The sequence below is a fragment of the Homalodisca vitripennis genome, chromosome 3 (assembly GCF_021130785.1).
Source record: "Homalodisca vitripennis isolate AUS2020 chromosome 3, UT_GWSS_2.1, whole genome shotgun sequence".
NCBI lineage: Eukaryota > Metazoa > Arthropoda > Insecta > Hemiptera > Cicadellidae > Homalodisca > Homalodisca vitripennis.
In genome coordinates this window covers 84062695-84084163 of record NC_060209.1, presented here as the reverse complement: position 1 = coordinate 84084163, position 21469 = coordinate 84062695, and the positions used below count along the sequence as shown (strand labels likewise).

Genomic DNA, 21469 nt, shown 5'->3' with positions numbered 1-21469 from the left:
ACAATTTCTCTTTTATCTACGAGGGAGTTGTCAAAATTTCTTTTCTTTACGTTATATGTTTGTTTATCTGTCCACAAAAAGTTTCAAGAATGAAATAAACTATAGATTTGAAATTAAGAGATAAATTAAAAGATTTTAAAATAAATACAATACTGCAGATGACATATTTTCTCAATCGTTCTTCATGTTGTTTAGTTAAGGAACAATTATGTGTCAGAAATTAGTTGAAATGCATTAACCCTTTGACTGATCAACAATTTTTTAATTTTTTTCCAAAATTGATATGATTTTTAACAGGGTTATCCCCTTAATTGATAGGCTAAAATTAGCTTTTTTGTAGTGTTTTACTAGATAATTTGTAGCTTTATTATGTAATATAATAGAAACTTGAAAGTAGTTTTGTTCTTTAGACATTTAAATGTCCTATTAGGAAAAAATATAAAAAAGCCAAAAAAATTACTTAAAAATATTTTTTTTATTTTTGTTTTTTTTTATTTATAAAAAAAAAAAAATTTTTTCTTACTTTGTCAGTAAGACTACCTAAAATTATTTTTTTAAATTTCTTATTGACAGTAATTTATTCTAAAAGTATGTATTATTGTCACCAATTTCAGAAAATTTGAAGCATATAAGTTAAAAAATGCATGACTTATTGGTAAAATAATAAAAATTTACTTACGTGAATTTGAGGCAATCTGTTTGGAAATCTGGAGTCAAACACATTGAATGTTCTATATTAATTAAATTTGTTTGTGAATCCTGTCTTAAAAATACACTTTATTGTCAAAACACAACACTAATAAAAAAGTTATTATTTACAATATTTACAGTTTTTTTAGTTTTTATAATTTCAGTGGCAAACATGCTTGCCGAGGCATTCAGCATGTACACCAAGACCACACCTTACACACACTGTCCGAGACCTCCGCTTCTTTCCTTCAGGATGATTGTCGCCTGAACAGGTTCGGCACAGTTTTTCCTTCTTCTCAGGTAATTTCCTGAGTCCGAAACCAACTGATGGACCATCACTACCAGCCCGGAGATTTTGCGGAATTTGCTTACTTGCAAGCCATTCCGAAGAAAGATCTCCTATCACTTCTTTCATGAACTCAGCCCTCTTCAGTTGGCCTTGTGTTGTATTTAACTTATTATTATAAATATTATAATAATAAGTTATTAAGTTAGTTATAGTATAGTATAGTTATTAATAATAAGTTATAAACTTACTATAATAAATTTATGATGCAACAACGATATATCGTTGCATATCAATTTTCGCCCAAAACATCAACAACGATATATCGTTGTGTATCACTTTTCGGTAAATTCACTCACAACGATATATCGTTGCGTATCAGTCAAAGGGTTAATCTTATAAAATAAACCAACACAACAGAGTATTGAAGGACCTGAAAGAATGAAATGAAAGAGTTAACACACAGACAAATAGAGTACTGCTCTTTTATCTTTTAACCCCAACCTTAATTCTTCCTTGGACCAAGAGGAACCTATGTACCAAGTTTAAAGTTTGTAGGATCTTTCTTTCAAGAGGTATAATAGTGACGGACTCTTAACATGATTTTAAGAAGGCCCTTAATAATAAAATGTATGTAATAGCACATAATTTTAACTGGTAAATTGATATTTTAGATTTGAATAGTGTAAAATCCATTAACAGATTAACAACAACAATGTACACACAGCTTATTGTTCACTTGGAGAGTAAATAATGTATTGAATGAGTAATATGGTGCATGCTGGGGTTGATAACTAATGGAATAGAAGTTAGCACGCTAAAGTGAATTCTTAATTAGATTATTAGTGTATGGCACAAGTTCTATCTAAACTTCAGATCAGTAGTCATGTTCTGATTAATTGTAGGTATTTAGATTACTTTACTTTGTCATTGATCTTCCAACTCTAGTTTCCAAAACTATAATTGAATGGTTTACTTCATTTCTTTACTTTGACGGAAGGTTTTCATCACACTATAAATACACACCAGAAAGCCTTTCGTTATAAGACATTGCTCAAAGTTTTAGTTTTAGTTCATAGAATGCAGCACTTTCCAGTGTTATTGATTTTCCAATATTCTACAAAGCATTGTATTTCATTTTGCGTAATTTGACTAACTTTTCAAGCTGAATTAATGCAAAGAAAACAGAAACCATCTGTGTAATTCAAGGTTGTGTTTGTGTGTCTTACACAGTAATGGAGAAATGTAGAAGTTGTTGTGTAACACTAGAACAACTAAGAAATGACAAAAGTTATGATAAATTCTTACTGACCTTTCATGTGATCAGAAACGGAATCCCACCGCCTGTTGGGCCACCTGGTAGTTCTATTATTGAACAAGTTGTGAGAGGAAAAATAGGATATCAACAATGTATTTGATTGGTTAATTGACCCTAAAGAACCATGGTGTTTTGTGTATTATACAGTGGAAATGTAGGTGTCAATTTTACTAGTTTAGAATATCTTCTGACAGCTAGGTCTTGTCAAAGCGTTTGTAGATAACAATTTTCTTTCATATTGCACCCAGTGAAACAATTAAGACAAGAAGTATAAAAAAGGATCAGTAAAAAATAACCCACTTTCAAACATTTTTGCAAAACTAAAAAAAAAACACTAAAATTAATAGAATTCCCAAGGGGCTTAGAACAGGTTGAAAATGAGTATGCCAATGAGTGATCCTTTATTGCTGATCTCTATTGACATTGACTTTCACTCATGTAAAAGTAATAGCAAATTACTCTTTTTCTATAATCTTTATTATTTATGAGAAAGACCACGAAAATGAGTTCTGTGATGCGTAATTTTAGTTTCAACATCTTTTTTGTAAGGTCGTCTGTCTGTCTGCAGGACATCTCCAGAATGAAATGAGCTATAGGTTTGAAATTTTGCATGCAACCTCAGTGAAGCCAGTTACGACACGTAGTGTGGTACACTCCTACCTTGTATAGTTGTAACTGCAAAATATGTTTGGAAGCTTTTTTATCATATTTATTTTGATAATTATGTGCTACTTATAATGTAAAAAAGTGACTCAACTCTAATTATAGACTTAACACACTCTCACACAGTAACCTCATTTGGTCTAAAGTTTGCTGTAGTCATACTGAGACAGTGTACTGTGACTGGACAGGTAGGGGCTAGTGGCAGCGGCAAGTCTACGTTGGCAGCACTGTTGTTACGGCTGTATGACCCACAACACGGCTCCGTGACCCTGGACGGTGTTCCTGTCAGCAGCTACGACCCAGTATGGCTACGCTCACACATCGGCTCTGTCAGTCAGGTAAGTTTAGTTGAGCACTGATTTATCATGTAACGATATTGAGAATGTAAGATTTAATCTTGGTTTTATCTGAACCTGACTGGTTTGTACACTTGTACAACTCTGTTTAAAGATACATTTCGACATCCATGATAAGGTCACGTTGAATGTTTATGGGAGCTTACAAAATTTCTTTGTGGCATCCATAACATTAAATTTCATTATATGTGTTTAGATAACCAAACTAGCATGTAATTAGAAAATCAAATACCTGCCAAATGACTTTTAGATCCACCAAATTTTGTTTATACAGTAAGCAAAAGTCTAATTTAATATCAGTAATGATTAATGAGTAAAAGATACTCCCTCTACCAGAACACCTGGGGCTCCCATTTGGCAGGCAAGCACATTACATGTACTTGAGTAGAAGATGAAATTAAAAGGTAGAATTAAGAATGTAAATAGCAAACTACGCAATGATTCTGGTCTTTTCAGTATTTGTTCGTCAAAATTACTTTTAATGTTTTAAGTTGTTTTTAAATAAAAGATGATTTATTGTATACTTATTCTTCATCTTATTTTACCACGAGTGTTTAATGCATCCAAATGGATGAAAAATCAGTATGTTACGTAATCTTGTCATTAAATTGAAACTAAAACACTTTGCATTCAGTCAATTGTTTTCCAACATGACATGTTGATGCTATAGGTCCAGACATCCATTAAATAAGTGACGATGACATTGATATAGGATTAAAAGATCTAATAAAAACATACTTTAATTATTAACCCTTTGCGATCGGATGCAGTATGTAATAGTATGTCCTCTACGATCGCGTGGCCAGTGTGACGGGCCACAGCCATCTGCGCATCAAGTCGTATTAGTTTTCACTTGAGTTGTCCCCGGCGCTCGGATGGCCAGTGAGACTGGCCAACATAGAATTCCTTCAACGGTCGGATGGCCAGTGCCACTGACCAAGAAATACATTCTGCATTTAGAAATACTTTATCAGCGTTAAGATGGCTATAAAGTGCTGAAACCTATCGAGTAAACATTGAACTAAAATGAAAACATCTGTTTCATTACATTTAACCATCTTCGATTTGAGGAATACTAGAAATAAACAGGTGTTTGTCCGGTACCATTTGACAGTGGGAGCATTTCAGATTTGTTGAAGTGTCGTAAATATTGTGATTAACCTAGTTTACTTGTTATTGTGTTAGATATCGTGCAGTTATTTATATTTAGATAAATGCAATTTATTAACAGTTGTCAATATGGATAAACCTTTAGTCCCTGACGATTTTGAAGAGATACTGTTTAATGAAAATAGTGATGTTGACTCAAATCATGACAGTGATGTACATTCTAATTTCAGTTGTGATTTGATAACTATGTAACTGTTGAAGAACTATTTGAAGAAGATTCAGATTATATTGAACATAATGATGAAGTAGACCAGACAGACAATGCAAATATAGTAGGCCCTAGATGAGACAGACAATGAAAATATAGTAGGCCTAGACGTGGCTAGAGAATGGAAAGAATGGTCTGAAGGTGATGGAAACTTTTACAAATTTATTTGGACACAGGTTAGTGGTTTTCAACTTGCAGGTAATGAGAAACCTTCAACCCCTTTACAGTTTTTTCAGCTTTTCTTTACTGATAGCCTATTGATAGAAATCGTAAAAGAAACAAACAGATATGCTATTGAAAAAAATTCAGAAAAACACACCTTTACAAAAGAAATCAGTATGGTGGTCATGGGTAGAAACTAACACTTTCAGAATTGAAAGCTTTCCCTTGGAGTTATTATAAATATGGGAATGAACGGCAAACCAGAAATGGCTTTCCACAAATTGGGTTAGACTACCAACCATTTTTAAGGATGTTTTAAGTAAGGAAAGATTCTTACAAATATTCTGGAATTTGCACATATGCCCACCTCCTTCTGGTCCTGTCGCTGGGACATTGACTCGTTCCGGTAAGGTAAGAAATGTTTCTGCGTATCTGGATAAAAAGTTCAGAGAATATTATGTCCCACAAAAAGAAGTCAGTGTTGATGAAAGCACCATAGGCTTCAAAGGACGTATAGTCTTTAAAGTCCTACAATAAAGACAAGCCGATTAAATGGGGGGATTAAGGTGTTTGTGTTGTCTGAGTCCTCAACTGGATATATCTGCGCTATTGAGCCATACTTTGGTAAAACAACAACTGACCGCTTGAATAGGCCAGATTTAGGAGTTTACAAGCCGCATTGTCCTACATCTTGTAGCTAAGCTTAAGGAATCTTATGGCAACATTGAGGGCCTCCACGTCTTCACCGACAGGTGGTATACAAATATGGATCTGGCAGCAGAACTTCTAGAGTGGAATGTTTTATCTAACAGGTACTGTAATGTTAAACAGAAATGGCCTACCCGCAATTGTAAAACCACAAAGAAAAAATGCCAAAAAACAGACTCAAAAGCTTAAACTGAAACAAGGGGACATAAAAACCTTCAGGAAAGATGAAAAGTTTTTCTCTGTTACTGTGGAAAGACAAAAAAGGTAGTATCAATGCTAAGTACACTGTATGGTGATAACACTACCGTGGCAGTTAGGCGACAGCAAAAAGATAACGTAGTACAAGAGGTGAAAAAACCGACTGTAGTTTGCAATTATAACAAGTACATGGGGGGAGTTGATCTTGAGGAACCCCTACATATCATCATACTCTTTTACCAGGAAGTCGATCAAGTGGTGGAGGAAAGTTTTCTTCTGGTTGTAGGAAACCGCCATCGTCAACTCATCTGTACTTTAACAATGCCAATCAAGACCAACAACATGAAGTTAGACAGAGAAGTTACAGAAAAATGTTGATCACAGAATTAGTCGGGGAATTGCGGAATATGAAGAAAAGAGGAAGACCGTCTAACAGTGTAGATAATGAAAGACTTAACGGAAAATTACATTTACCCTATCCTCTACAGACTGGCAAAACCAAGGACTGCTCTGTTTGCAGTGACAGAAGGCCGGGATGCAAAGAAAACGAACAAATTTCTTTTGCAAAAACATGCTCCAACAATCCAGGGCTCCATATCGGCGAGTGTTTTGAGAAATACCACTCAAGCAAAAAGTTAAAAGAACAATGAAACTAAAGTCGGCCACAAGGGATAGCATAAGTAGCAATATAAAGTTTTAATTTCTTTCATTATTCAATAAGTATCTAATTCCAATTTCAAATTAATGTAAACCAAAATGTATATTATAATTCCATTATTGTGTGTTAGTATAAGCAATAAAAACAATTGCAATAAAGTAATATTAGTTTTTAAAAAGAACAATGAAATCAAAGTCGGCCACAGTGATAGCATAAGTAGCAATACAAAGTTTTAATTTCTTTCATTATTCAATAAGTATCTAATTCCAATTTCAAATTACTGTAAACTAAATGTATATTATAATTCCATTAATGTGTGTCTGTATAAGCAATAAAACCATTGCAGTAAAGTAATATTAGTTTTTAAAAGAACAATGAAATCAAAGTCGGCCATAGTGATTGTATAAGTAGCAATATAAGGTTTTTAATTTTATTATTCTATAAGTATGTAATTTATTGCACTTTCAAATGTAAACCAAATGTATATTATAATTCCATTATTGTGTGTCTGTATAAGCAATAAAACAATTGCTATAAAGTAGTTGGTTTTTAATTATTAAATTTTAAATCCCACATGTAAACATTGCAAGGTTTTACTACGAAATAATTCCGAGTTGGAGGAGGAAGGAAGGCCGCTACGATGAATAACAGCTGACGCAGAGATCGCCGTGGGCAGTGACACTGGGCCACCCGAGCGGCGAGGACAACTCATGTAGTAGTCATTCTGAGCTGTCTTAGAGTAAAAAACTTGGCCAGTCTGACTGGCCATCCGATCGCAAAGGGTTAATGGACAATGTTTGTTCTTTGTTGAACAGTACTAATTTCAAAATTAAAACATCTGATAAACACACAAATGTTTGTCTTATATACAGCAGTTATTAATGTTGTTTCTTCTTCAAGCTGCTCCTTATTATAATGCCTGAAAATATATCACATCCGTAGTATAAACATTTAATGCAGGAGAGTGGCTGAGGAATCCAGGATGATATGTAGGTTAAGTTTTAATGCAGATTTCAACTCTACCGAGGTATAATTTTTGTTACTGCCTGTCTGGTACAGTAGAAACCAAATTCAAATTCAAATTCAAAATTCCTTTATTCTTTTTATACATAATGTACATGAATTGCGTCAATTACCTTTACTACAACCAGAGATGTAAAAAAGTTTTTCTTACGGGTCTGACACATGAGTGGTTTAGGAGGTTTAAAATTCCCTCCAAAAACAGGTTCTTGGTCCTCGAGAATCTTTCCCTGGAAATTGTTGACCTTTGAGACCTCATGAATGTGTTATAGCTTTAAACAAACTACTGGGTACAGTTTTAATGTTTGTCTTCCAAATTTATATTCACCTATGGCACAAACTGTTTTCCCCCAGTCGATATAATCCTTGATGTAGTAGGACCCACAGAAGAAGGTGGAAAGAAAATCTATACGCATTTTATTTTTATTTAAAATTGTATATAATTTTACCATGAATCAATTTGTTTAGGAACCTGTACTATTTTCTGGGTCAATCCGAGACAACATAGTGTACGGGGCAGAACACCCGGAGAACGTCTCAGACAACCAAGTGGAGTGGGCTGCCAAGGAGGCAAATGCTCACACTTTTATCACCAAGGAGTTTCCAGAAGGTTTTAACACGATCGTGGGCGAAAGGGGAGTCATGCTGTCTGGTGGTCAGAAGCAGCGCGTGGCCATTGCTAGGGCTCTCATAAAGGTGTGTTGTTTTGGCTAAATTCAGCCTGGTTCCAAATATTTCCTATTCTGATGTTAATACTAAAGTTGCTGTCTCAGGTGATTGTTTGAAATGTACAATCTTTATGGCCATTAAGCTCTTAATTGTTGTTAACATGTTGTTAGATGTCCCCATGGCATATTTTCATTGATATTTTCTTTGTTTGGGGAAAGTAGAGGTGAAGTATCCATGTTGTTCTCATCCCATACCTGCACTACCTAATTTAGTGAATAACCAGTCTGCAGCGGTCTCCAGTTTGGTACTGATCGATCATTAAGTTAATGTATGAACAAATTGTTAATGAGTATCTGATGGCAGACACTTTTTTAGAATGACGTGAGCAATCTCCTAACATGTTTATGGTTACTTTTTACTTGTACTTCTTTTTGTCCTTCAATATGTTTAATTAGTTTATATATTATAGTGGCAGAAGAATAATTCAGTCGGAATTTGATGTTTGCATGTAATCACGGTGCATCATAACACATTTACATTATTACAATTTTGAAGGAAATATATATATATATATATTTTTTCTTCAGAAGAATTATTTCCATGTAAAAATCCATATGTGTTAACCCTTTTAACCCCGGCCATTAAATCAAGTGAGGTGCCAGGAATCCCAAGCCATTTTCAGACAAAATGTAAGGGTTTTGTAAAAAATTCATAACTCAGTTATTTTTTAAGATATTTAGGTAATTCTTTTTTTGTTTTACTTCTTTATACATGTAGCTTACAGAAATTTACAAATAAAATTAATATTTTGAAAGTAATTTTTTTTACATACATATACATATATAAAAAATAAATAAAAATGAAAAAATTTCAAGTTTGATCATGGAAACCATATAGATAAAAAAATATTTGACACAAAAATACCCATGTACTTTATGATATATTTAATCCTTAATAAAAGGAAACACAAATTATAGGCTACCTTATTTACAATTGGAGTAACAACAATTTTTGTAAAGCCGTGTAATTTTTTCTTTTTGCCATTTCTGGGCAAGGCAATGTAACAAGACCTTTGAAATTCACAGTACTTAAAATAAACATAAAACCAAAGTTATTTCTGATAAAATAACTAAAACTGTTCATAATATAAATTTAAAAAAAGTTTTAAAACAATATTTACATCACTACAAAATGATCACTAAAATCGTCGTCACTAATCATATCCACACCATTTGCAACTAGGTTACTAATTAGTGTATTTTCACTTACGGGAGACTTTGAACGATGTCTTTTACTCATTTTGAAATCAAACAAATAATAAACTAAACTTTAACTGCCGTACTTTACACTGCTTTAACCTAAAACTGTTAAGAAAACGGAATATTCACAACCACGTGATATACAGCTGTCTGCAACAAGCGTGAGCAGTCAGTCGAGACGAACTGCAATTGCTCAGTCACAGACTGACAAAATACGAAGTCAAACCATTACAAACTAATATATTTCGATGCAAAATATCTTTGTGCACAAGTCTGTGAAATTTCAAAGCATTTGGTGAAATAGGTGGCCAGTAAAGTAATAAAAAAGTGCACGTCCGCACTATACGGACGTCGGGAGTTGACGCCATTTTTACGACGTCCGTATAGTACGGACGTCGGGGTTAAAAGGGTTAAAGACAAAGACTAACAAAGAAACATACTCATACACTGGAAAATTTACTTAATTATTATCATTTGTATAGCTGTTTATAAAAGATATGAGCAAATAAGCTGCATGGCGTATACTTCTGGAAAAAAAACAACTTGTAAAAAAATATTCACTAATAATGGGCTAAAACAATACCACTTATCAACATTTTGGGAAAATAAAATACAACAGAAACTTAAATAAAAGTGATTTCCCTAACAGTGGTATTTTTCAGCTGAAGAATATCAGGTTGTTGATCCAGTGTTGCATGTATAATATTTCAGTTTAACTTGCCACCTTTATATACTCACTATCCAATCACAGTTAGTTGGTTTAGCAGCATGATTTCAACATTATGCATGATGAATTGTCACAGTAGAATTGATGTATATAAAACCTAAAACCAGCCTCAATTTAAAAAAAATGAGTAGATCCTAATATATTTTGCATCCACAAGTTGATTGAAAAACTCAGTACCGTACCCGAGTTCTACCTAGCGACATAATAATTTGTTGTTTCATTATTTTAAAGGTTGATATACTGCATGAATCAGTATTGAAATTGAATTAAATTATACCATAATATAATTATTTGTTTAAGAGGGCTTTGGTGAGAAGTAATTAGTCAATTTTGTATCATTTAACTTAAGTGCAAGTTGCCAAAAATTTAAACCTCTACTGTTACAGTGAATTTATTTGGATAAATATCTAGTTTGAATATGTTATGTTTCTTTATCATTTGTTGTAAAATACAAACTAAATGTAAATTCCTGTTTTACTTACTTATTGAAACAATTGATTTGTTGACAGAATCCAAGGATTTTGCTTTTGGATGAGGCCACAAGGTAATATTAAAACAATTTCTATATTTTATTATAATTCTTATCATAAGAATGGGATGACCTATTACACAATTATTCAAGATATACTCGTAGGTTATGATTTTAATTGCTTAAAATAGACTGTATGTCTTTGGATCTTAAATTACATTTCAGTTTTTAATAAATTTTACTTCTATAATATTAAACCTATTTGTAAATTCCAGACCACAATGTAGACTCAAATTTATGTTAATAATGTAATAGTGTAAGTGAATATGTTCTGTTGTTGATCAACACTACCAGTGTGGTGTTGATCAATTTATTTACTTATTACATTTTCAATATTACGATGGTGTCTTGTTTTCCAGTGCTTTAGATGCAGAGAGTGAACATTTAGTGCAAGAAGCTTTAGAGAGGATCATGAAGGGTAGAACTGTGCTTACTATTGCTCATAGGCTTTCTACTATTAAAAATGCTGGTAAGTTTGTTTCTAGGCAGTAATAAATATACCAATCATACTCTTAAATTATAACATTGTTTGTTATAAGTGCAAGCTGTTTAACTATAATATTAGTAACATGAACTTTAGGTCAATCCTAAAGTATGAATAATCAAACAATAGCAATACAACAAGTATTTTTGTTGGCTTGGTTTTTAGAGCATGTGTAATTATCCCGTAAATACGTGGGGTGTTTTCGGAAAGTAAATTGTTTTAACACATAACAAATCACACATAACTTTGACAGATTTTTAATTATTTAAATTTGAAAGAAAAACTGTTAAACAAATATATATGTATATTTTACTTAAATTTTACATGGATATTGTTACAGTACCTGGGATGAATATTGGCCTATTCTTAGTTTGAAAATCCTTCTGGGCTACACCCCACTGGTCTTTACAGTAGCGAAAAATCCCATCTTGGTTTCTACAGTTGTGAAATACTCGTTTTAATTGAAAGAGCAGAAGCACACCGACAGGGTGGTGCCAAATAGTCTCTCCCCCCAAGAGCACTTAATTTTAAAAATATTGATCACCTAATACTAATGTTATTAAAATCAAACTATTGGAAACTGTGCAGCATGTGTACCGACCTAACTGATGGTTTCATGTAGAATTCTAGCTAGTCTGTAACTACATGTGCAAACTATAATGTGTGGTATAGGCTGGCAGTTAAAAGAAACTTAGCTGTACCTGAACTAATTGATTTGATTATTATTTTTTGTAATAATATCGTCACAAAGTATTTTCAGTAATTGTTGAGTATTTTAACCAAGATTTTTATTGAAGTACTAAAAGACTCACTTGTTCTAAACCAGAAAATAAATTATGGAATTCTCCAAAATATCCTCTTCTCTATGTAACCAAAATATCCAGATTATCCTCTCTTGCCTACATTTCTTAAAATCCTAATTTTTTCAGAACCACACAACTTAATGGAACCACATTGTAATGGAAACACTACCTCTGTACAAAGCTCACCAATTGTTTTGTAGATAAGGTTGTAATACACAAAGAAACATGATGTGTGTGATACTGGAAAGTGTGTATTATAGATGAGCCGCATTGAAAGCGATCTGTGCGAAGATCTCTTGCGCATAAGGGGGGGGGGGAGTAGTAGGAGCTTGACCACGCCTACCGCCATGCCCATTTTCATTGCTTGATATATTTATTGCTGTTGCTTTGCTTCCCTGTGTTTGTGTTTTGAAGCATTACGCTTTGTTTTGTTATTCTCGTTGTTACATAATAAAAAATATTATCTATGTTAAGAATAGTGCATTGCATCTATTTAATATGTCAGTAATAATTAAGAAGTATTTAAGCTAATGTTTACTGTTAACAGCTGTTGTTATTATTACTAAGTTTTTAAATCAGCTGTTATGTAACACATACCCTACAAGTGGTAAAGTGGCAACTGATTGGTTGGTAAGGAATGTGGAGGGGAAAGTGAGTCCGTGCTTCTTCTCCTTTCCACATCTCTCTCATACCCTCCCCGCACTGTTCACTTAATAGGTCACTTTCAAAGTGGCTCATCTATAGTTTCACTGCTAAAGCAGATGAATACTGGTTGGGGGAGAGGGGTGTGAACACTCCCTCACAAACAGATCTGAATAATAAAGCAATCAGAGAGCCAGTGGTTTTACAATCTGAGGTCGGACTTTGAATCTGTGTGTTGAATCCTGTCTGCAACCAATGCAGTTTTTATCAGTACTGTTCACCTTGTACCTTATTGTACAATCCTATCTCCTTATTTTGTTTGATTAGATCCTCATACAGGTCCATGTGGATGGGCAGATACTAAAATCTAAGCCAAACCTTACAGTAACATCAATATTTTCATCTATGTAATTTTTCCATCTGATTTTAGCACAGCCAGTGTAGTACTTTTACATTTGGCATAATTGACTGATCTGTATTGCATATTTGTTCAAACTCCTGCCCATACTTTCCAACACTACTCATAATAAAGATGTGTATGAAAATTATAGTAATAAACTATAATAAATCATAGTTTTATCCAAATATTAATAGAAAGGTTAAATTTCTTAAAGGATATAACTGTCTTGTTTTGGTATTATTATTCTTTTGTTCCTATAGGCCACTGCCCGTGTGAAGATATTATTAAACAGAACATGAGAGAATTTATACATATAAAGTATAATACTTATGGAGAGTACCAACAATTACATACAGGATTCGAACCTGCTTTATATCCAACTCAAATCTAAAGTCTGATGCATCAGACCATGTAGCAGTTCTCCCAACTACTGTCAACAGTTTTTATCAAATCAAATCAAATCAAATCTGTTTTATTGCTGAGACAATAATACATCGTATGGCAAACGTCAATTAATAATAATATCCTAAAATTTCAGTCATTCATACTATAATACACATACAGACATACAATGTTTAAAGTCACACCTCTTTCATTCATCGCCAATGCAACCCACTTCGAACAGCGGTGTCATTCTTCAAATTGGGCGGCCTCCCAGTTGAAAGCCAAAAACTCACCTGCATTATAAAACGCTTGAGACACCAAGAAGCGTTTTAGGGCGAGTCTTAAACGCCTTTGGCGTTGGAGCATCTTTGATTGGATTGGGCAGTCTGTTGAGGAATTGAACACCCGCTTGTGAAGGCAGGCGTTCATAAACCACCGTTCTGTGTCTACCAGTTCGGTAGTTTTCTCTGCCACGTGTCTCATACATGTGTATGTCTTGTCCTCTGGTTAAGGTACATTTATTCACACAAAACATAGTTGTTTCCAATATGTAGAGACATGGCAGAGTCAACAGCTGCAATTTCTTGAAAACTTGCCTGCACGACTCTCTGAATTTGATTTTAGCGATGATTCGAATTGCTTTTTTTTTGGAGTCTGAAAACTCTTTGGAACTGAGTGTTAGCGCAAGCTCCCCAAAGGATCACTCCATAGGCCAGGTGGGGGTATATCAAGCCATAATACGCCGTAATCAGTACCTGACTCGGGCAGTATTTTGCTAAAGACCTCAGAACAAAGATGCCTGAGCAGATTTTGGCGCAAACATGATCAATGTGCACATTCCATGTCAGTCCTCGATCAAGGTACATTCCAAGGAATTTTGAAGAGTAGACTTTGTCCAGTGCGGAGTCAGCCATCAAGATGGCAGGTCCGCACTGGTTGCCCGCAGTGCGCAAAGAAAAATTTAAAACGTTGGTTTTTGAAGAGTTTATTGTGAGGTTGAGGCTGTTGAAGTATTGGACACAGTTGTTGATATCAACAAAAGCCTGTTGTTCCAAAACTTTCCAAAACGCTTGATCTTGCATTGAAAAAAAGAGTCGTATGATCTGCAAACTGCACTGTTCTTCCATGCAGAAGCGATGATTCTATGTCGTTGACATAAAGCAGGAAAAGCACAGGACTGAGGATAGACCCCTGGGGGACTCCATATGTAAGGTCTATTGGTTTGGATGATTTATTTGATATCTGGACAACTTGGGATCTGTGGCTTAGAAATGAGCTAAGCCATTTAAAAGGCACGCCTCGAATGCCGTGGGACTCAAGTTTGTCGAGCAGTATATTGTGGTCAACGCAGTCGAATGCTTTGGACAGATCCAGGAACACACTCATTGAGTGGTTCCGACATTCAATCCCCTCTACAATCATATCGACAAGACCAACGACTGCGTCGGTTGTCGATTTACCCTTTCTGAACCCAAACTGTTCATTTGAGAGCTGATTGTATTTGTCCAAAAAGTGAAGCATTCTTATAAGAAAAAGCTTTTCAAAAAATTTTGCTGAATACTGGCAAAATTGAGACAGGCCGGTAGTTATTTATAGAGGCTGGATCGTCTTTCTTTAAAATTGGAACCACTTTTGCAATTTTGAGGAGAGAGTGGAACACTCCTGTTTGGAATGAATAATTTACTAATTCAGTTAAGGGTCTCACTAAATGCTTGCAGCATTTTTTAATGAGCCATGGGGACATCAGATTAAGGTCGTTTGACTTTTTGGCTGGGAGCTGCTGGATAATTAGGTGAAGCTCATCCTCAACAACAGGCGCCAACACCATTGATGCTGCTGGGCTTTGCCTTCGCGAGGGGCGTACTTTAGGGTCAGATGGCCGAGGACCTTGCCCGTCAGCAACGGATGCGAAAAACTCGTTAATATCCATGTTGTGGAAACCAAACAATTACTTAAAAAATATTTTGACTCTGTTTTTGACTGTTCTAGATCAAATAGCAGTTCTCTCTGGAGGCCGAGTGGTGGAGATAGGCACATACGAAGAATTGATGGCAGAATGTGAAGGCGCTTTCAGCAAATTAGTTAGACATCAAACTTTCCAATCATGATGATTTCTTCTTCAGCCGCTTGACTATGTACAAAGTGATCTTTGTTATTGTTTTGTTTTATACTTTATAGTTTATTATGAAGAAGTATATTGTTATTGCATAAAGTTTTAACGTAGGTGAAAGAACAAAATATATCATATTTAAGTTTTATGTAAGTTTTTTATTTAAATCCTATATACAATTTTTTTTCAAATGCCATCACATGAAGTTGATGTGATCTGTGCCTATTTGACATTTATGTAGTACTTTTCAAATGACATTGCATGAAGTTAATGTGATCTGGTGCTATTTGAAATTTGTTAAGTACTTCTTAAATGGCATCGCATGAAGTTAATGTGATCTGTGCCTATTTGACATTTATGTAGTACTTTTAGTATGTGATCTGTGCCTAACATTTGTTAAGTACTTCTCAAATGCCCATCACATGAAGTTAATGTGATCTGTGCCTATTTGACATTTATGTAGTACTTTTAAAATGGCATTGCATGAAGTTAATGTGATCTGTGCCTATTTGACATTTTTAAGTACTTCTCAAATGCCATCACATGAAGTTGATGTGATCTGTGCCTATTTGACATTTATGTAGTACTTTTCAAATGGCATTGCATGAAGTTAATGTGATCTGTGCCTATTTGACATTTTTAAGTACTTCTCAAATGCCATCACAAGAAGTTAATGTGATCTGTGCCTATTTGACATTTATGTTAAGTACTTCTCAAATGCCATTGCACATGAAGTTGATGTGATCTGTGCCTATTTGACATTTTGTTAAGTACTTTTCAAATGGCCATCACATGAAGTTAATGTGATCTGTGCCTATTTGACATTTGTTAAGTACTTCTCAAATGCCATCACATGAAGTTGATGTGATCTGTGCCTATTTGACATTTATGTTAAGTACTTCTCAAATGCCATTGCACATGAAGTTGATGTGATCTGTGCCTATTTGACATTTGTTAAGTACTTTTCAAATGGCCATTGCAAGAAGTTAATGTGATCTGTGCCTACTTTGACATTTGTTAAGTACTTCTTAAATGCCATCGCATGAAGTTAATGTGATCTGTGCCTATTTGACATTTATGTAGTACTTTTCAAATGGCATTGCATGAAGTTAATGTGATCTGTGCCTATTTGACATTTGTTAAGTACTTCTTAAATGGCATCGCATGAAGTTAATGTGATCTGTGCCTATTTGACATTTTATGTAGTACTTTTCAAATGGCATTGCATGAAGTTAATGTGATCTGTGCCTATTTGACATTTGTTAAGTACTTCTCAAATGGCATCACATGAAGTTAATGTGATCTGTGCCTATTTGACATTTGTTAAGTACTTCTCAAATGCCCATCACAAGAAGTTAATGTGATCTGTGCCTATTTGACATTTGTTAAGTACTTCTCAAATGCCATCACATGAAGTTGATGTGATCTGTGCCTATTTGACATTTATGTAAGTACTTTTCAAATGGCCATTGCACATGAAGTTGATGTGATCTGTGCCTATTTGACATTTATGTTAAGTTACTTTTCAAATGGCATCGCATGAAGTTAATGTGATCTGTGCCTACTTGACATTTGTTAAGTACTTCTTAAAATGGCATCGCATGAAGTTAATGTGATCTGTGCCTATTTGACATTTGTAGTACTTCTCAAATGGCATCTGCATGAAGTTAATGTGATCTGTGCCTATTTGACATTTATGTTAAGTACTATCTCAAATGGCATCACATGAAGTTAATGTGATCTGTGCCTACTTGACATTTATTAAAGTACTTCTCAAATGCATCACATGAAGTTGATGTGATCTGTGCCTATTTGACATTTGTAGTACTTCTTAAATGGCATCGCATGAAGTTAATGTGATCTGTGCCTATTTGACATTTATGTTAAGTACTTCTCAAATGCCATTGCACAAGAAGTTAATGTGATCTGTGCCTATTTGACATTTGTTAAGTACTTCTCAAATGCCATCGCATGAAGTTAATGTGATCTGTGCCTATTTGACTTTATGTAGTACTTTTCAAATGGCATTGCATGAAGTTAATGTGATCTGTGCCTATTTGACATTTGTTAAGTACTTCTCAAATGCCATCACATGAAAGTTAATGTGATCTGTGCCTATTTGACATTTGTTAAGTACTTCTCAAATGCCATCACATGAAGTTAATGTGATCTGTGCCTATTTGACATTTGTTAAGTACTTTTCAAATGGCATTGCATGAAGTTAATGTGATCTGTGCCTACTTTGACATTTATGTAAGTACTTCTTAAATGGCATTGCATGAAGTTAATGTGATCTGTGCCTACTTTGACATTTATGTAAGTACTTTTCAAATGGCATTGCATGAAGTTAATGTGATCTGTGCCTATTTGACATTTGTTAAGTACTTCTCAAATGGCATCGCATGAAGTTAATGTGATCTGTGCCTATTTGACATTTTATGTAGTACTTTTCAAATGGCATTGCATGAAGTTAATGTGATCTGTGCCTATTTGACATTTGTTAAGTACTTCTCAAATGGCATCGCATGAAGTTAATGTGATCTGTGCCTAGTTGACATTTGTGTAAAAGTTGACACATCCTGTACAATTACAACTAATATAAATTGCAATTTAAAATCATGCTGCTAAATCCAATGATGCATTCTGTTTAGTGCATATATATGATAATAGTTATTATCAGCTGTCGGTTGATGCACCTATCTCATGCAGAACCACTCAGCCGGTAACTGTGGGGATGGTTGAAAGTTTTTCCTTAAATCTAAGTTTACAATAAGTTTTATATTTTTTTTTATTTAACAGTTATCTGTAAACACGTATCTTTATTTAGCACTAACTGAATACCCATGCTTGGGATCAAAACATAAACTTGTTTGAATTTTTACCACTGTATGTTAGTTACTGTAATAAATGAGTCAGTTATTAATATTTATAAGTTTATCATCTAAAAACTTCCCTTTACATGTCATTTTTGTGTGACCCACTCATTATAGATTCACCAGATTGTCAGATCTATACATTGAAGGCGTTAATTCAATGTGAATGTTGGGTTTAGCTACAGTTCTCCTTCCTCTTAGTGTGCCTGGAATCTAACGCTATCATAGACATAACTCCTGGACTCTGGAGTCATGTTAGTCTGAAGGGTTACATAAGTCAACGATGAAAATCAAAATGAACTCTTTACATTATTACATCAGAGACACCTAGATTACAAAATATAGTTTTTGTATTGCTTTTTCATTGGTAATTAAGGTTTGACCAATAAATCTTTAAGAATAGGAGGTCTTTTAAAGATTACTCTAGGAGTTGTTTTAAAAATATCATTAGTTGAACTAGAATTTTGTAAGGTATTAAATGCTATTTTAAGAATATTATTAATTTTGTGAAGCCCTGGATGGTATTGAACTATTAATGTTGGATCACCGTTTTCAAATTTAGAATGTAGTGTTTTCTTTTTAACATTAAGTTTATCTTTGTAATATATGGCAGAAAAATACATATGCAAGAATAATCTAGGTGAAGAAGTATTCTCATTGTCTCATCAGGTGAACAATTAAGATGCTGCACTAAGAGGAAGGTGAACTAAACTCAATTTTCATATTGTCAGAAGTGCGTATACGAGTACAGGCTACACACAGCTGACCGTGGGCTCTTAAATCCACTCCAGCTATTTATAACAATTGCCCTCAACTTTCATAAACTCACTGTCATAGAAAAACAGGGTTTGATAGAACTGTATTCTTTTAAATTGAAACTCATGGTCTGAAGGAATCACGGAAATACAGGATATTAAAAATGTTTCATCTTTCCCACAGCCAGTGAATAAAGGCTACCAAAGTTTTAACTTAGTTGTCTGCCATTGCATAGTTAAGGAGGATGAGGTTATATAGCAACATTATTGGAGATCCACGTTGTGAGGTGAAATTCCTGGCAGGTTAAGATTTTATAAACATTTTAACAGGATAGTGAACAGCATCTTTTGGTTCTACAGTGAATCCATAGATTGATACTTTAGAACCTCAGTAGAGAGCAGTTCCAATAAAAGATTGTCAATGTATGTTGCAGAGTCTCTAAAGGAGTTATGATCAATTATTCCATGAGCTATGATGTTTCTATAGAACAAATTGTATGTGTGTGTCCTTATAAAACTTTTCTGTTGAAGTCTTCTTGAACATCCCCGCAGAAATTTTCCTAAATATTTAAAGTTCCATCCCCCGAATTCCTATAATTTCCCGTCTCCTATGTCTAAAAGCAAGTGTGATAACTCACAGCTTTACCCAGTAATCTGAGCTGAGATAACTCCTCAGAGTTAACGGATTGTTCCCTTAAAAACTGTGTCCCGTACGACTAATTTGGCTGGTAAGACATAGTGGGTACCATCCGCTTTGATGTGCAACTTCGGCTCCCTTGTTCAACAGTACATTGAGCAAATGAGTATGCCTAGTGAACTTGTTTCAATGTTGTTTTGTCTCTTCACACACATATATCAGATTTCAGCTGTCACTGTGTTACAGCGTACTCAAATGAAGATCAAGAAATTCACTCTCTCTTCGAGTACCATATCAGGCAGTGTAGGAGACTAAACTCTACTATTAAAACTTTCCTGGCTAAATCTCCTCATGGATACAACAATTTTATGTTGCATGAACCTGTGATTATAGAATATCAAATTATAATCTTAGTACTTGTATTTTGCTATTCAATGCTACTTGTTCATGAAATAAAAATAAAGATTAAGTTTGAGTTTAAAAGTATAACAGTGTTATTTGATCAGAAGAAAAGTCTTGTAAGGTTCCTTTTGTTATCGAATTTGAAACATGACTGGAAACAAACCTAATGCAATACATATGTTATATTAAATTAAAATCTTCAATGATGATGAGTAAAAAGAAGTGTCACTAAACTATACATTTTAGGATCACGAATATATCAACGTCGAAGGAAAATATGTTCGTTCTGAATTTCACCTTGAAGTCGAAAACGTGAGTAACTTGAAAGCCACTTCATGCTGATGCTTGCAAAATTATTTAGGCAAACACTCAGGTCACTTCTGCAGTTCCCAAGTGTGCTTTCAACAATAATTTGATCCTGCACTTTTCAATGATATTCTGACAAAATACTTTTTGATAGTAATTTATGCAACAATATAAAACTGCAGTTATCAAATTAAATAAATTTCAACACTAAACACAGAAAATACATTTTATCACTAATCCGTTTCGACTCTACGAGGTATAGCTAAAAAAATAACTGGACTGAGGCCATAAACAGATTTTACTTACACATATTTACAATTTGATCTAATCCCCTTCAATGCACTCCAATCTCGCTCCACGCAAATTCTCCACTGTGCGTAACAATGCTGCAGATCATTACCTAAATTTTATTTATCAGGTCTTAAATTTTTATGACCAAATTTATATTTATTTATAAGTTTCCGAGTTAACTTTTTTATTTTTGGTTATCAACATGACCTGACTTCACAGTAGGCAGTTGGTTTGCTGGTATTTATATAAGGCTTAAATTAGTTCTGTTCGAGAACTTCTTTCTATGTATAATGTTAGCGTCATTCTCACTTCATGTGTGGTTTTCGGACCAGCAATGTGAGCAATTTCAAAATTCTCCACCATCTCTTTTCTCATATTGTTTTTGTAACCACTAAATGTGAAAGTTATACATGCTAGAACTAATACCGTAATGATATATCTTTTTAAAACAAGATTTAATCTTGATGTCATGTAAAAACTCTATTCAAATCATGGAAAACCATGTTATATCTGATATTGTGGAATGCCATAATATTATGTAAAATTAGAAAATTTGAGCTAAAATTGCCACCAATTCATTTTTAATTTTGCTGTCATCAAAATATAGAACAAAATAATAAATTAATAAATTGGTGTTATTTTTTACAATTGATTTATTTACAACTTTTTAGTTATTATTTTAGTGTATTACGAGTTCCATTTACAATAATGTTCTTTATAACTGAAAATTCAATTCTCATACTCGCTTGGTTTACTTATAA

At 33.9% G+C, this 21469-nt stretch overlaps 1 protein-coding gene across 1 annotated transcript in view; it reads left to right on the top strand.

The window, feature by feature from the left end:
• The window catches only part of LOC124357128 (ATP-binding cassette sub-family B member 10, mitochondrial-like), a 42887-nt gene extending 27295 nt beyond the window's left edge, over nucleotides 1-15592 (top strand). Inside the window, exons 9-13 of the mRNA XM_046808605.1 lie at nucleotides 3146-3295; nucleotides 7906-8133; nucleotides 10602-10636; nucleotides 10981-11090; nucleotides 15324-15592. Coding sequence (XP_046664561.1) covers nucleotides 3146-3295; nucleotides 7906-8133; nucleotides 10602-10636; nucleotides 10981-11090; nucleotides 15324-15442 — 642 coding nt within the window. The 3' untranslated portion in view covers nucleotides 15443-15592. The remainder of the gene's footprint in view (nucleotides 1-3145; nucleotides 3296-7905; nucleotides 8134-10601; nucleotides 10637-10980; nucleotides 11091-15323) is intronic.
• Nucleotides 15593-21469: the final 5877 nt, after the last annotated feature.